The following is a 13,773-nucleotide window of genomic DNA, read 5'->3' on the forward strand; positions in this document are numbered from 1 at the left end:
CGTAGTTCAACGAAGTACTTCACCACAAAGTTACTAAACTTATCCTATTTAAATCTTACGACTTAGGCGGTTTTTACCAGTGTAGTCTCTCAAACAGTTCAACTCGCCAAATGATGGTGTGACATGAAATGTCTAAAATATTCTTACATGTTAAAAATATACTTTATTCCTTCATATCAAAACCTTATTTAGTTAAGTCTAAATTCCCTAAAAGAACTTATTATTCTAATTTACCACTACAGTAACATGTCAATTTGCTATTCATATTCTAATTGATTGAAATTTTAACTTTGAATGTCTTTCCGAAATTTCTGGACTAGTACCATATACAAAGTCGATAAAATTGGGGTATTACATAATAGACTTAGAACTTGATTCAATTACCTACATTATACAAAATTTCTTATTTAAATTCTTTGTAGTCTATTTTCCTTAGCAATTTGAGATTTTTAATGTTGTAGACTAATAATTAGGAATGTTTGTAATTGACTTGCCTTTTCACATAAATGAAAATTGTACATGCAAAATGCATCTCTCGATTTGAATCGCTAGATAGCAAATGTATCTTAGAATTTTAATGAAGTTGTTGGTATCGACAGATGAAAGAGAAAGAGGAAGAGTTCTTATATACTCTAGAAAGTTCTAATTCCACTGGAGATAAAATAGAGAAAAGTTAAACAACCACTTAATAATAAAAACAAATAGATGGGCATATAATATGGGGATTTTATTTAGCACTTTGGTAATGAAAATTTTTGACTTCAGAATAGAGGTTAAAATCACCATCTTTCACATTTACACGTGGTGGCTTCTTAACGTTTCTTGTAAAATTCAAAAGCAAAAACCTCTACTGCTTATCTACCTAATAGTTATCCTACGATACTCTGCTATTCATGTATGTGTATGTTTCAAACTCAATTGGTTGTATCTTAAAATATTTTTGATATTGTATCTTAAAAGTAATATTTTGTGGAGTTTTCTTTATTTCATCCGCAATATATAAAATAATTACACGTATTATAGATTCAATTGATTGTGAATCAGATTGTTTTTTATATTTTATTGATATTAAGTATTTTCCATTTTAAAAAATAAAATATATAAATGGAATACATGAAGCTTAAATATACTTGTGGAGTTAAATAATTATGTGCTAATAAATAATAGGTCGAAATGTGTCATAACTCATTTATTTTGGCAATGTTTGAGATTTACTCTTTTTACTTCAAAAGGTAAAATTAAATCTCTAATATTTTTATTTCAAAATTGGTTAAATTCTACTGTTAGACTTTATATTTTCATAAGTTATAGATTTAGCATCTGTATTTTAATTTAGTCATCTTCATTTGTTATACTTTTAGAATTTAAAAATTTTAGTCTTGACTAAATGGTAACTATTAATTCATTAAATTAAGTTCTATTATTTTAAAAATATTATACGTGAAAAATATTATGCTTGTGCAATGCTATATTAGCTTGTTATTTCCATATATTACTCAAAGCAATTCAATTAATGGATTTAACGATTGTCATTTGTATTAAAATTCAAAATTCAAAATTCAAAATATATAGCGACTAAGAATGATCCAGTTGGAGAACATAGATTAAATCTATAACTTTGTACATAATACAGAACTAATAGCATAATTTAACCAAATAAATTTAACTGCTATCGTTTGGTTAGGACTAAAATTTGAAAATTTGAAAAAGCGCATGAACTAAAATTGATCAAATTAAAGTACAGGCTCTAAATTCATAACTTACACAATGTACAAGGTCTAATGGCAAATTTTCACCTTAAAAATTTTAGTTCAATCGTTGATGTGATTAACATTTGTCAATATTTGCTTACAATTAGGCATGTTTACTGTAACAACCTATTTTTAGTGAAATCGAAACTGTGGTTTGGGACCATAAATCCGATGAGAGAATTATTATTTTATTATTATTTTAATTTTTACGGAATGTTAGTAAGGTTGTGTTAAAATTTCGTTAAGAAATTTTGACGTTTGCATGCTTAATTATGTAAAAAGGACTAAATCGTAACTGATGCAAAAGTAGAGCTCTATTAGTTAAAAGGGTTAAAAGGCTATAGAAATGAAACCAACTGGACTTCAATAATAATTAAACCATTCATAATGTTAGTGAAATTTTATGGACACAATTTAAATGATTTTAAGGTTAATATTAAAGGTTAAAATGGTAAATTGATAAATAAGTCTTAATTAAACTAAGCGAAAAATATATAATCTTTTACAATTGTTTCTTCCACTAATTTTGAAGATGAAAAATAGCCACTGTAGCGCTTTGAGGTTTGGCAAGCTTGATTGATTGCATGGTAAGTGTTTTTGATCCCGTTTTTAATAATTTTTATGTTTTTGAAGTTGTTGTAGCTTAATCTAGCTAGCCCAAAATTTGCAAAACTGTTAAAGATTTAGGGTTTTTCCCTAAATATTTGTGCACGATTCTTGATGTTTTATGAGAGATTATGAGTCCTTGTTGGTAAATAAACAAGTTTTGTAAAGTGATTTTTGATAAAAATGTCATTTAGGGACTTAACTGTAAAAGTAGTAAAATTCCATGGTAAATTTGTGAAATGATATGGGTTCCTAATGAATTCAGCTGGTATTGAGATAGGGATGAAAATACTTAGATTTCAATTTATAAGCTTAAGGACTAAATTGTGAAAAGTAAAAATGTTAGGGGTAAAATTATAATTTTACAACAATATGAAATATGGACTGAATTGAATAATATAAGTATTAAATGGATTGAGCTCAAGATAGACCTCGTATGGATTTAGATCGAGGAAAAGCAAAAGCCTCAGATTGATCGACTACGTTTTTACGCTTTGTTTGTTGAGGTAAGTTTGTATGATTAAATATCGTTTTAATGTTATAATGATCTATATGTTAATGTGTTATTTGCCATGTAACCAAAAGATGTATATCCAAAAATGTCATGACAATTATCGAGCCCCATTTGAACCTTAGGAATTTGAAGGATACAAATGACATGTCATTAGGGTTTTCATGTTTCGGGTGCTGGTCTTGAATGTCCTACCAATGCCTGCGGTCCTGCATTTGTTGCAGATACTCTATAGCTCGTGTGAGTAGCATCATGTAGCTTACATTTCGACCCGCAACTCGTGTGAGTAGACTCATTTCATAGCTCATGTGAACAATGATGTAAAGTAAATGTTACAGCTATATGTTTAGCACACTTCATGTGAGCTTTCCTGAGTATCCGATGATATTCTAAATGGTTCAACGAGCATGAAAAAGAAAGAAATCAGTAAGTCTTCAAATGAACTATACCATGAAATTATGAAAAGGGTTGAAATGGAAAGTTTTAATATAAGTATGTTTATGTTCATGAAAATGATGCATCCAAATGAAGTATGTTCATATATAAATAGCTTACCTTATGTTAATTCAAGTGAATTATGTTTGAATTAACTAACTTGTGTTGTTGATGGTGCTTAGGCTTGTGCCAAGCTTATGTTGGATAATGTTATGCTTAATCTTAATGTTAAGTATTGAAATGGTAAGTTATATTCATGTTTTACGAACTTACTAAGAATTATGTCCTTACGTAGTTTTCTTTTCTATGTTTTATAGATAATCGAAAGTTTGATCGATTTAGAAGCTTGTCAGAGATCTATCACACTATCCAGCGATTATATCAGTAGTTTTTAATGTTTTGGCCAAGGTTATAATGGCATGTATAGGTGGACTTATGTTTGATGTTTTGTTGAATGCTTAGATGTTGATTTTTGGTATGTATAAGTTGGTTGTTTTGGTACCATTTTGATGATGGTTGAATTATGTCATTTTTGTGTTTATGATGCATAAATGGTATGGCTCAAATGGTAAGTTTATATTGAAATGGTATAGGTCAAGTTATGGAATGTTTTGATATGGAAAAGAATTAGATGTTTATGAATGAAATGTGATCAAGTATATGTATATGTTTAGGTATATTTGTATGGTTGCATTTGAGGTGCCTTGTATAACATATTGGTTGAATGATATTAGACTATTGAATTGGTCATTTCATGTTGGATTTGATCATGTTATAATGCCTTGATCATGTGTTCAAAATGCTTTTAGGTACATGCTTGTTTTGGTGATGGAAATGGCTTGATTTTAGCCAATTTCATGTCCACATCACATAAGACACGGGCATGTGACTCAGTCCTGCATGGCACACGGCTGTGTGTCCTCTGTAGGTTGTAATGCATGTAAGTTAGGCTGTTACACGGCCTGACACACGGGCATGTGTGACTATTTTGAGAGTTACACGACCTAACACACGAGCACGTGGCTTGGCCATGTGACCCAACTCAAAGAGTTACACGGGTGTGGACACAGGCTGAGACACGGTCGTGTGTCCCTATTTCGATTGTTACATGGCCTGAGACACTAGCGTGTGCCTCAGCCATATAAGTCATACGGCTGTGTGACCCCTGTAGTCCAAATTTTCTAATTTTTCCTTAAACTTTCCAAATGTTTCCAATTTAGTCTCGAATTGTTGTTAAAGTATTTTTTGGGCCTCGAGGGCTCGATTTAGGGACGATATGTACATGAATGAATGCTTTATATCATGTTATGTCAATGTATGAAATGTATGATTTAATGTTCAAATTGTACGGTAATGATCCATAACCTTATTCCGACAATGGATACGGGTTAAGAGTGTTACACTTATTAAGTTCATAATTATTTGCTTGTAAAGTTTACTGACTGCATGGGAGTATTGATGACAAATTTTGGTAAGAAAACACTGAGTGAATGTGTGTAAAATGTTTGGACTGAAGTTTGTAAACAAAAATAAATTTTTTTATTTTTATTTTTTTAAGCATGAGTTAATATTTGACACTATAGTGAATTTTTTTATTTCAAAAACAGCCTTCAAAATTTTTCATGTGTCCCCTTTTAAAAATATTTTCTAGTACTTGTAAACCCTTAATTTTTTTTATAAAATCTAAAAACTTCACTATAGTATACCAAATTTTTTGACAGCTAGTAATATTTTCCCTTTTAATCATAACAACTAATCTTAAACTGCAGTTAACCACAGGGTTTGGAAGCATAATTTGAAGTAAATAAAAATATAGATAAAAGATTTTTTAGGGTAAATATAGATAAAGTTGGTATCTCCTTCATTATTGGTTAATCACTTAATTTCGTCCCTTGCTTTTTTTCTATTAGAAACGTATACCTCAATGGCGAACAGTGCCAACTTTTTCCAGCATAAATATTCTCCATCAATCACTCTAAAATTTGCACCACTAGCCTCTTTCACAACAGCATCAAACAAATAATTCTAATGATGATGATGATGAGCAACAAGCCCTCCTTTAAGAAAACCAATTCATTTCCCTTAAAAACCCAACAAGCACCAAACTCCCAGGATCAACCAACCAGCTACTGGAGATCTCCCCATCATCATCATCATAGGATTGAATTCCCTACATCCCCTGAGGTTCCCGAGCAGGGAGACCAAATCTTCCATGCCGCTCACCCGCAACATCCCATCTCCCAAACGTACCTCCCCGACCTCTTCACCTGCGCTTCCTGCAAGGAATTCGGTTCCGGCCTCCGATTCACCTGCACTGACTGCGACTATCAGCTGCACAATTTTTGCGCCTTAGCCCCTCCTGCTCTTAAGAGACACGGCATCCACCCTCTTCACAAGCTCATTTTCTTTCACAAACCTGGTAATTTTTACTTTCTCTCTTTCTAATAATCTATATGGTAATTATTACCCTTTTGAAACAGTCTCTTTTATTTTTTCAATTTCAACTTGCAAGTAAATTATTTCTATAATTTCTTATATAAACCATAACCATAATTTTCATAAACAATAATTAACTACTTAGTTTCTACTTCAAGTTTCAAAATGGTAACTTGAAAAAAGTACTGCTGATGACATAAAGATACCATGTAATCATTATGCTGTTCATGTCATGATTTTTTTTTTCATTTTACGAACTTTAATTGATAATATATATGATAATATACACTACATGATTATTTTTTTGGGAAAATAATAAACTTTAGAAAATATATAAATATATGATTAACTTTTGTACTCGTAAAAGATTATTAAAACAATATTTTTTGACATAATAGTAATTTTTAAAAGGTTATTAAAGGACAATAATTTTTCAAGAGAGTGGAATTTTGTTTTCAATAGAAAGTGAATGGTTTTTACGAATATATTTTACAATTTAAGATACTTAATTATTCTTATTTAAATTATTATTTAATTAAGTCTTTTAGAGATTGAGAATGAGAAGTTTTTGGTAAGTAACTCAGTCAAGCATAGATGAACTCTACTTACTTGTAAATTACTGTGAATGATATATATATGGTTATTCATAAATATTTAGTGTTAGTTTATTATTGAATTTAAAAATATTTTTTAAAAGTTCTTTTAAAAAATTTCAATAACGTATACTGCTATTAAAAAGTGATTTTAGGAAATAAAATAATAATGTTAGATATTTTATTGTAAAGTAAAAAAATTTAATGGCAGAATAAAAATATAACTTGATTGAAAAATACTTTTTAAAAAGTCATAAACTAAAAACTTTAGTTTTTTAACTTGGGCTTTAAAATCTTATTTTAAAATTAATGTTTGGTTTAAAATGTTATTTTTTTATCATTTTTTATTATTTAAAATCAGTGTATGAGTTAAAAAAAAGTTATTTTTAACTTCAATAATAAACAAAAACCTTAACCATTCATGCTCATAGACGATTCTAAAAGGGGATTAGTAGGTGCCCCTCCTCCCTAAATTATTTTAAATATGTTTTAAAATTTATGAATATAATATTATTTTTAAAATTTTAAATTATACTTTACCCTCGTAATTTTGATTTTGATTCTCTTATAAAACTTTTCATTTGATATGATAAATTTAGTATTATTTTTAACTTAACCTTAATTTAGTTTAATTATCTCTCACTTGTATTTTACTTCCTTTATGTATATAATGTTTTTAAATATGAAATGATTTTATATCTATTTTAATTATTTTGGTTAGGTATAATTTTTTTAATATTAAAATAATTTTTACCATCAAAGCCGTTAACATTAAACTTTAATTGCTATTAAATTTACATATACAACATTAATTATGATATTTAAATTTTTAACTTTTTTATTTCATTAAAATAAATTTATATACTACTTGCAATACTAAAATCATATATAATATTTAAATTTAATTTTTTTTTGTGAAACAACTTAAGAAATTTTAAAAGACGCTAAAAGTTATGTCTTGCTTGATAATCGTAACCACCACATTAGTGATCCACTTACACTAATGTAAAACTTAAGTGATTTTACACTTTTTCATAATTTTTATACAATTAATATTTTAATATTTCAACAGTTAAATTTGTCAAGATAATTTGTATTTGCCATGTATATAAATTTTTTATTCGATCCAATATCTTTTGCATATCAATTTAAAGTATTATTTATATTAATATGTATATATATTTATTTAACAATTTTTTTATGTAAAATGATAGTTAGAATATTTTAATTTATGCTAAACTTGATTAGCATAATTTACATAAATGGAACATAAATTATGACCGTTAAATTATTAAATTATTAAGTTATAAAAAATTATTAAATGATTATTAAATCATTTAAATTTTACACTGGACTAAGTAGATATTTCCTCAATTTTTTATACTCAATCATTTATATTCAAATGAAGTGTTAAAAAAATGAACTTATCCAAAGCGGATAGAACCCATTAGTACTTGGAAACCTAACAAATTGTTTTTATATTATAAGTAATCTTGTTTCTCATTAAAATAACTGAGCTAGATTCTTGACTAATAACGACTTAAATATAAGTTGTGTTAGAATATGTTGATGCTATTATAACTTTATGACAAAAATATTCGGTTTTAGTTAAAGGTGGAATATTGAAATCGAGGTGCGATATCTGTGACAAGCCAACCAAAGGAAGCGTTTTCAAGTGCACTATCTGCAGTTTCCAGATGCACCCATGCTGTGGAATGTTGTCAACCGAAATCTTCAACATATCACTCCATCCACACACTCTAAGGCTCTTGCCAATGCCTGGCCAGTCATCGAATGGCGACCCTGCTGGCTTGGCCTGCGGTGAGTGCAATCGGAGGAGACCAGGAAGAGTGTACCGTTGCACCATCTGTGATTATTATCTCCACGCAGTGTGCGCTAAGAACATGGTGAATGGACTTCGAGCCAATGGGTTCAAAGGCATCGAAAAGGCGAGCATGATAGGGACTGCAGCCAAGGTTGCTTCTCAAGTGGTGAAGGAATTCATTGGAGGGCTCATTGAAGGGCTTGGAGAAGGGGTTGGACAAGTCCTGATTCAATCTGCTGCTAGGGGATCAAGGTGCCACATTAATAGCTCACCTAGAATTGCATAAAACGTTTCTTAAGTTAAATATATATGTATATGTTTTGTTGTATAAGCTATCATATATGTTCAATATTTTTTGTTTGTTTGTTTAGCAGTTGATGGAAGCTCTGAGTTATAGTTTGCAGATGGGAAAGTGTTGCAGCAATTGGTATATACATATATATCACTGATTGATTCCGTTAAGTATTATTATTACGATTAAATGATAGTATATGGTTTCTGTAAATTATTTTTTATTCCAAATATAATTAATGAAATTGAACCCAACATTCTAGAGTTTTTAGTCCATGGAGCTTTTTTTCTTTGAAAACAGAGGCTTGAACCGTGTTTTGGAACGGATAATCATGCATTATACATTCAACGGATCGTTGGGTTTGAAGTGGAAGTTTAATTCCAAATACATGCCAAGTTTAAACAGATTGAATATACTGAAATATTCTTTTCGTGCAATTATGGTAAGACAAGCGTTTTCTAAGTTCCACCGTTCTAATAGAATTATAATTCAATTCAAATTAATCAAAGTAAGGGTTACTGCTTCATTGCTATTTCTGTTAGAAACCTGCGGGTTGAGGTGAGTTTGGATTAAGTTTATTTTAGATTCTAATTGTTTGGGAGTTCAATTTTTTTGAGTTTGGATTTTTTAGACTCAGATTTTTAGGACTCAGGCTTGGATCGAACTGTGCGGATTCTGACGGATTCAAATAATTTTAAATTCTATAAGTTATAAATATTTTAATTTTGAATATAATAATTTATTTTATTTTTATATGATGACAACACAATTCGAATTTGCATTATAAAAAGTATAAATTATATATACTTAATAGAGTTATTTTATATAAATTAATTAAAGTGGTTATTGTATTTAAAATTTATTAATATATGATATTATATGAATTAATTAAAATATTTTTATTGTTCATAATTATATTATATCTATAATTGAATAATTACTTATCTTTCTTCTTAAATTTATAAACTTAATATTCATACTCTAAAAATATTTATTCTAAAATTCAAATTTATTTTACTAAACCCAGACTCAAATAATATACTCATTATTACCAAACTCAAAATAAACTAATTATACCCAAATCTCCTGTCCAAAATACAAAAATATAAACCTAATATCCAAATACAATTTGTAAAAGTTAAAAGCTCAATTCAAAATCTAATTTAATAAAAGTAATATTTTTTTAAGAAATTAAATTTTTAATAATATTTTTTGTTTTGCTAGTTATAATTATATACATGTATTTTAGTATCCTAATTACGCATAACTATTGATGCTATATCTTTTACAATAATATATATAATAATAGTTATGTATATTTATACTTATGAAATATATTATTTCATTATATAACACTATATCACATATGTAACACCGTCTACCAAACCCGAATTATCGGATTCGGATATTGGGTGCTACAATACTTAAAAATTTAATAAAAATTTTAGAACTGGTGTAACCCAATTACAACAAACTCCTTATTTATTTCTACACAACCGTTAAAAAGAAGTTCTCATTAAATACGTCAAAATCTTAAATATAGTGTACAAGTCATTACAACTTAAAACTTGGTTAAAGATAGACTCAAACATGGTGTAGAATACAATTTGTCATATCCCTACGGTGTCCTCAGTATGCATGATATCACCACTCGAGCAGCCTCCTTGGCGCATTCCTGGCTTGGTTCCCTTTAGCATACCAACTCTTTTCTCAGAACCTGCATCATATCGAACACTCATAAGTTCAAATGAACTTAGTGAATCTCAATTGAGGATTACCTTAAAGGCTTACTGTTGAACTCCACTTCTCGAAGAATCAAAATCCTTTTATTCAGCCTTTGGTGAACGCTCTTCTAAATTCCTGTTGTATACGTGTACGCCAACTTCCACACTTAGGCCATCATATACACATTTCTCCTGATCGGCGAATTACCAAAACCACTACTTAATGTAGATCTTATTTCCCACACTATAGATAGATAGAAAATAAGTACGTTTCCTGGAGTGACAATCATGCAAATGTTTCTTTCAGCAGTTTCTCACACAAACAGGTGTTGAATATTTCTCTTAGATATTGTTCTTGACAAATACTTATACTGACTCTTTTAGATGAACTTCATACAGATCCTACCTTTGGCGGAATCTAGTTCAGAATTTAATAGCTATCAAAATACTAGTTAAATCATATCTTCAATCAACCCAGACTAAACCTATTATGATGGATGAAACATTTTAAGTTACCCTATGGAATTCTAAACAACCATGTTACGTACCATTAGAACGCATCGATTTGGCAAACAACTTAGACTCTAGATATGTTCTATACATAGCGTGAAGAAACTTAGATTTGTCGAATACCATAGAATTAGATAACTTCCATACATAGCGTAGACAAACTCAAGTCTAATGAACACTAGACCACTCATAATTACGAATATGTCAGATCTCTGTGCTAATGAACTACTATGGAGGATTCTTCAAAAACACTATTGAGAACTCTTTTAGGAAATACCTTTAGGGAAAATTCAAATTTCTCTACAAGGCTATCCAAATAGGGATATCTTCAAACTTACTTAGATTTCTTCTATAGAGTCAGCTAGAAAAGAAGTCTCAAGGCTTACCAGATCTCACCACAAAGGCAGTAGACCAAATTTCGCCTCTAGGGCATTATGGGATACACCACAAAGGCTTCACATAATATGCCACAATGACTATAGAATACGCCACAAAGGCATAACAGAAAATGCCACATAGGCTTTCTAGAGAATTTCGTGTTTACTGTCCCTGTGGACCATCTCTGTTGGGTGCCATGGGGCTTCTCCCACATGGTCTTACACATATCTTCATGTCGTGTTTTGGCAGTCCGGTTTACATCTCACTAGAGGTTACACTATGAATATTATCATATAATGTTATAGGTCTCTACCACCTGGTCTTACATATATCTTCATGTCTAAATCTGGTTAGCATTATAGTTGCCCTACCAAAGACATCACATATACTAGTACATATATCACGTCATATATCGACTGTAACACCCCTAACCTGTATCCATCATCAGAATAGGGTTTCAGAGCATTACCAAAACTTTCAGAACAAATTTTTAGATAATTATCATAAATTACTATTCATTAATCGAAATCATTCAAAACATCCCTTAATTCGACCCTCGAGGCCCAATATGAGCACCAAAATTAAGTCGAGACTATAACACCCCTTACTCGTATCTAATGCCAGGACTAGGTTCAATGCATTACCGGGCTAAAACATTAACATTCACACAAAATCGACCATGAAATTTTTTTCAAATTTAAAACTTTTTAATTTTATGCAAATTGTCCCTTATAAGGGCTTACGAGGCCCAAAACATACATTGAAGGTGATTTGAGATTAACCGAAGACTTTAGAAAACTTTAGGGCAACTTAAAAAAATTTTCCTACTTTGGGAGTCACACGCCCATGTGGGTAGGCCATGTGATTACACACGCTCTTGTGGCTTGGGACACGCCCGCATGTTTACTACTGGGCATTCTGTTTGCAATAATTAGGGTGCAGAGGACACACGGTCTAACCACACGCCCCTAGGGCAGACTGTGTGTCACACACGGCCTAGATAAGCGCTCGTGTGTCTACCCGTGTAGACAAATTTGAGGCTATTTTACAAGCCATTTGTCACCCTTAAATGCTCCTTTACTCATTCATCTAAGATGACATGCAACCTAGTACATTTAGTCACTTAAAGCTCACAAATGTGATTATGCCATGCCTTTGTAATGACAACATGTCTTTTATCCAAAACATCATACTTTTATATGGCATTCCATACTAATTTCATATTCATTCATTATGCTAAACCTACTTTTAATTTACCTAATTATACCATAGATTGAACATACTTATTACCCATGATTTATTAACTTAGCATATGTGCCATTCATTACACATCTCATTCACAAACAAACATATCAAATATAAAAACATTGCATGCATGTATAATTGATTAGGGTTACAACCCAAATGATCAACATTGACCATATCACATGGCCATATACAAAATAAATCAAATATTTCTATAAGCCAACACATTTGACTAGACCAATATGACATATAACAAAAAGACCAAGTCCCTATACATGCCATACTCAAAATATTGAGACTAACTATACCTCAAATGTCCAATTGATAGTGTGATCGAGCCTCCGACTTTCTTCGACCCCTGAGTTGACTTAGCAATACTATAAGAAAATGGGAAATAAGAGGGGAGTAAGCATGAAGCTTAGTAAGTTCACATGCAAATAAATAGCAACAATAATCATATATATATACATTAGTGAGATAGCATACATTTACTTATGTGTTATTCTGAACTCATAGATATAACTCAAATTTGTAAACATAACTACACATTTTCAATCTTACAAAAAATTCATCACATATTGAGCTCATACATGTGAGTTTATCGTACATACCTGTACCAACTCAAATCACAATGTCATATTCCCTCTTCATTGATTTACTTTTCGATTGACTCACAAGTTTACCCGTTGAACACTCGGAATATTCACGGAAGACTTGCACATAGTGCTTCAAACGTAGCCACATGTTACCTTATATCAAAATCACATATTGCTTGCTCACGAGCTAATCATGGGCCTGCTCACACAAGCTGACAGTCAGGACGTAACTACTCGGGCTACTCACATAAGTTGACAGGTACCCGCAACACAGCCGAGCTACCCAGCCACCGGTAGGACGTACAAGACCAGCACCCGGATTCACATATCACATTTACACATATGTTCATGAGCTTATATCCATATAGTTCCTAGTGACATGTCATACTGTGTCCTAAATTATTCCTAAGGTTCAAACGGGGTTTTCTCGATATCTCATGTTTGTCGAATTCATTCACAATCTCGTGCTCATAGATTACAACTGTGACAGCCCAAAATTTGACCCTAGTAGGGGAGTGGTTTCAGGACCACAAAACCGAGTCATACTAATAATTAGCCATCATATTTGATGTTTATTATATGTATATATGCATGTGTGAAAATTTCATGTTTGAATTTTGTTAATTGTAAGTGAATTTTATTAAATAGGACTTATGTGAGAAAATTTAGAAATGTGCTAGGCAAATGTGAAGTGGCCTATTAATGCATGTTATGAAAATGATGGGTTTGCATGTCAAATTACCCAAAATTTGAGCTAGTGGCCGGCCATGCTATGAGTGGAAACATGTTGGGAACATGTTGGCTTAGTGAGGTATGTTAGAAAAAATTAAAATAGGGAGTATGGGTAATAAAGAAATAAAAACAAAAAAAT

General features: G+C 30.7%; 1 protein-coding gene across 3 annotated transcripts; it reads left to right on the plus strand.

Moving 5' to 3' along the window:
• The first annotated feature begins 5,241 nt into the window (after positions 1 to 5,241).
• Positions 5,242 to 8,712, plus strand: LOC107934290 (uncharacterized). 3 transcript variants are annotated; one of them, XM_016866667.2, is made up of 3 exons: positions 5,242 to 5,722; positions 7,941 to 8,409; positions 8,529 to 8,712. In XM_016866667.2, exons 1-3 carry the CDS (start codon positions 5,332 to 5,334, stop codon positions 8,533 to 8,535), a joined length of 867 nt encoding a protein of 288 aa, XP_016722156.1. In that variant the 5' UTR covers positions 5,242 to 5,331; the 3' UTR covers positions 8,536 to 8,712. The 3 variants fall into 3 exon arrangements, with proteins under 3 accessions (XP_016722156.1, XP_016722157.1, XP_016722154.1); XM_016866668.2 differs by having other exon boundaries at positions 5,243 to 5,722; positions 8,532 to 8,712; XM_016866665.2 differs by having other exon boundaries at positions 5,243 to 5,722; positions 7,941 to 8,712.
• Positions 8,713 to 13,773: the final 5,061 nt, after the last annotated feature.

This window comes from Gossypium hirsutum, chromosome A02 (genome assembly GCF_007990345.1).
Source record: "Gossypium hirsutum isolate 1008001.06 chromosome A02, Gossypium_hirsutum_v2.1, whole genome shotgun sequence".
NCBI lineage: Eukaryota > Viridiplantae > Streptophyta > Magnoliopsida > Malvales > Malvaceae > Gossypium > Gossypium hirsutum.

What these genes read in the sequence shown, in the direction of transcription:
- LOC107934290 (XM_016866665.2), top strand. Translation starts at nt 5,332, where the DNA reads ATGATGATGATGATGAGCAACAAGCCCTCCTTTAAGAAAACCAATTCA. An exon ending in CATTTTCTTTCACAAACCTG is followed by an intron (nt 5,723 to 7,940) that starts GTAATTTTTACT and finishes ATTCGGTTTTAG; the next exon opens with TTAAAGGTGGAATATTGAAA.